At 43.6% G+C, this 1,130-nt stretch overlaps 1 protein-coding gene and 1 long non-coding RNA gene across 2 annotated transcripts in view; both read left to right on the forward strand.

Annotated features, from left to right (window-relative positions):
* The first annotated feature begins 6 nt into the window (after positions 1–6).
* LOC106723888 lies at positions 7–555 on the forward strand. Its single transcript, XR_001359625.1, has 2 exons — positions 7–208; positions 519–555. It is a non-coding gene; the product is annotated as an uncharacterized LOC106723888 (long non-coding RNA).
* An 89-nt stretch (positions 556–644) lies between these two features.
* NOB1 (NIN1/RPN12 binding protein 1 homolog) overlaps positions 645–1,130 on the forward strand; it is a 10,805-nt gene continuing 10,319 nt past the window's right edge. Inside the window, exon 1 of the mRNA XM_014529144.1 lies at positions 645–693. Coding sequence (XP_014384630.1) covers positions 645–693 — 49 coding nt within the window. The remainder of the gene's footprint in view (positions 694–1,130) is intronic.

Consider the following 1,130-nt stretch of genomic DNA (forward strand, 5'->3'; position numbering starts at 1 on the left):
GGCCTGGGATCCTCTGCCCGGGAGGAGGCATTCTTATCCTCTGCGCGTTTATTTTTATTTTTTATTTTTTCCTCTGCGCGTTTAAAAGTCGAAGCTTTTCCCACTCGCCGGAGTGCTCCCCAGCGATCAGTCGAGGACTCCCTAATGCCGGTCGCTTACTCCTCCCACCAACCCCGGGGTTGGATCTATCGTTAGCCCCACGTTACAGGTGAGAGGTAGTTATTTAATCAAGTCATCAAATAGTTGTGGTCCTGGCCGGTGTGGGTCACTTGGCTGGAACATTGCCCAGTACGCTGAAAGGTAGCGGGTTCCATTCCCCATCCTGTTAAGCACGGGGTCTCATAGCGGCTGCATTTTCCGGTTGTTCTGGGAAGTAACTCGGGTTTTCACTGGCACGCCAGCAATGCCTTCTCTCTCTTGGAAGACCTCAGTGAGTTATACATTGTCCTACATGTATTTAAAAGTGTTGTTCATGCAAACTGCTTTAAAGTGACCAGATTTTCCTAATAATGTTTCAGATTTCTTCACTAAAAAAAAAAAAAAAAAAACAACACACAAAAAATAAGCACATGGAATATAGACAGGGAAATTAAAGTTTTCACTATACCCACTACAGTGGCTAAAATTAACAAGAGTTGGTGAGGATGTGGAACAGCTGGGACTCTCAGATGTTGCAAGTGAAAATGCAAAATAGTAGCCAAAACCGGTTTGGCTCAGTGGATAGAGCGTCGGCTTGCGGACTGAAAGGTCCCAGGTTCGATTCCGGTCAAGGGCATGTACCTGGGTTGCGGGCATTAGACAATAAAAATTTAAAAAATTTAAAAAAAAAGTGTTTCGGGGCTCACTTCACCTCTGAGAGACCCTGTCCCCAGCTACCCAGTCACCCTGTGCTACACCAGGCATCACCCTTATTTCCCTGAACACCCTGTATGGATTTTCTTCATTTTTAAAAAGTTTGAGAAGAGGAAGAAGAAAAAGGTAAAGATAAAAATTATGAACAACAAATACACATCTATCAACAAGTGAATCTAAAAATCAAGTGAATAAAAAATCTGATGAACAGAGTAAAACTGGTGATATAATAGAATCAGGGGCATAGAAAGGGAGTGGACTGACAATTCTCGGGGGGA

This window comes from Myotis brandtii, unplaced genomic scaffold (genome assembly GCF_000412655.1).
Source record: "Myotis brandtii unplaced genomic scaffold, ASM41265v1 scaffold670, whole genome shotgun sequence".
NCBI classification, from domain to species: domain Eukaryota; kingdom Metazoa; phylum Chordata; class Mammalia; order Chiroptera; family Vespertilionidae; genus Myotis; species Myotis brandtii.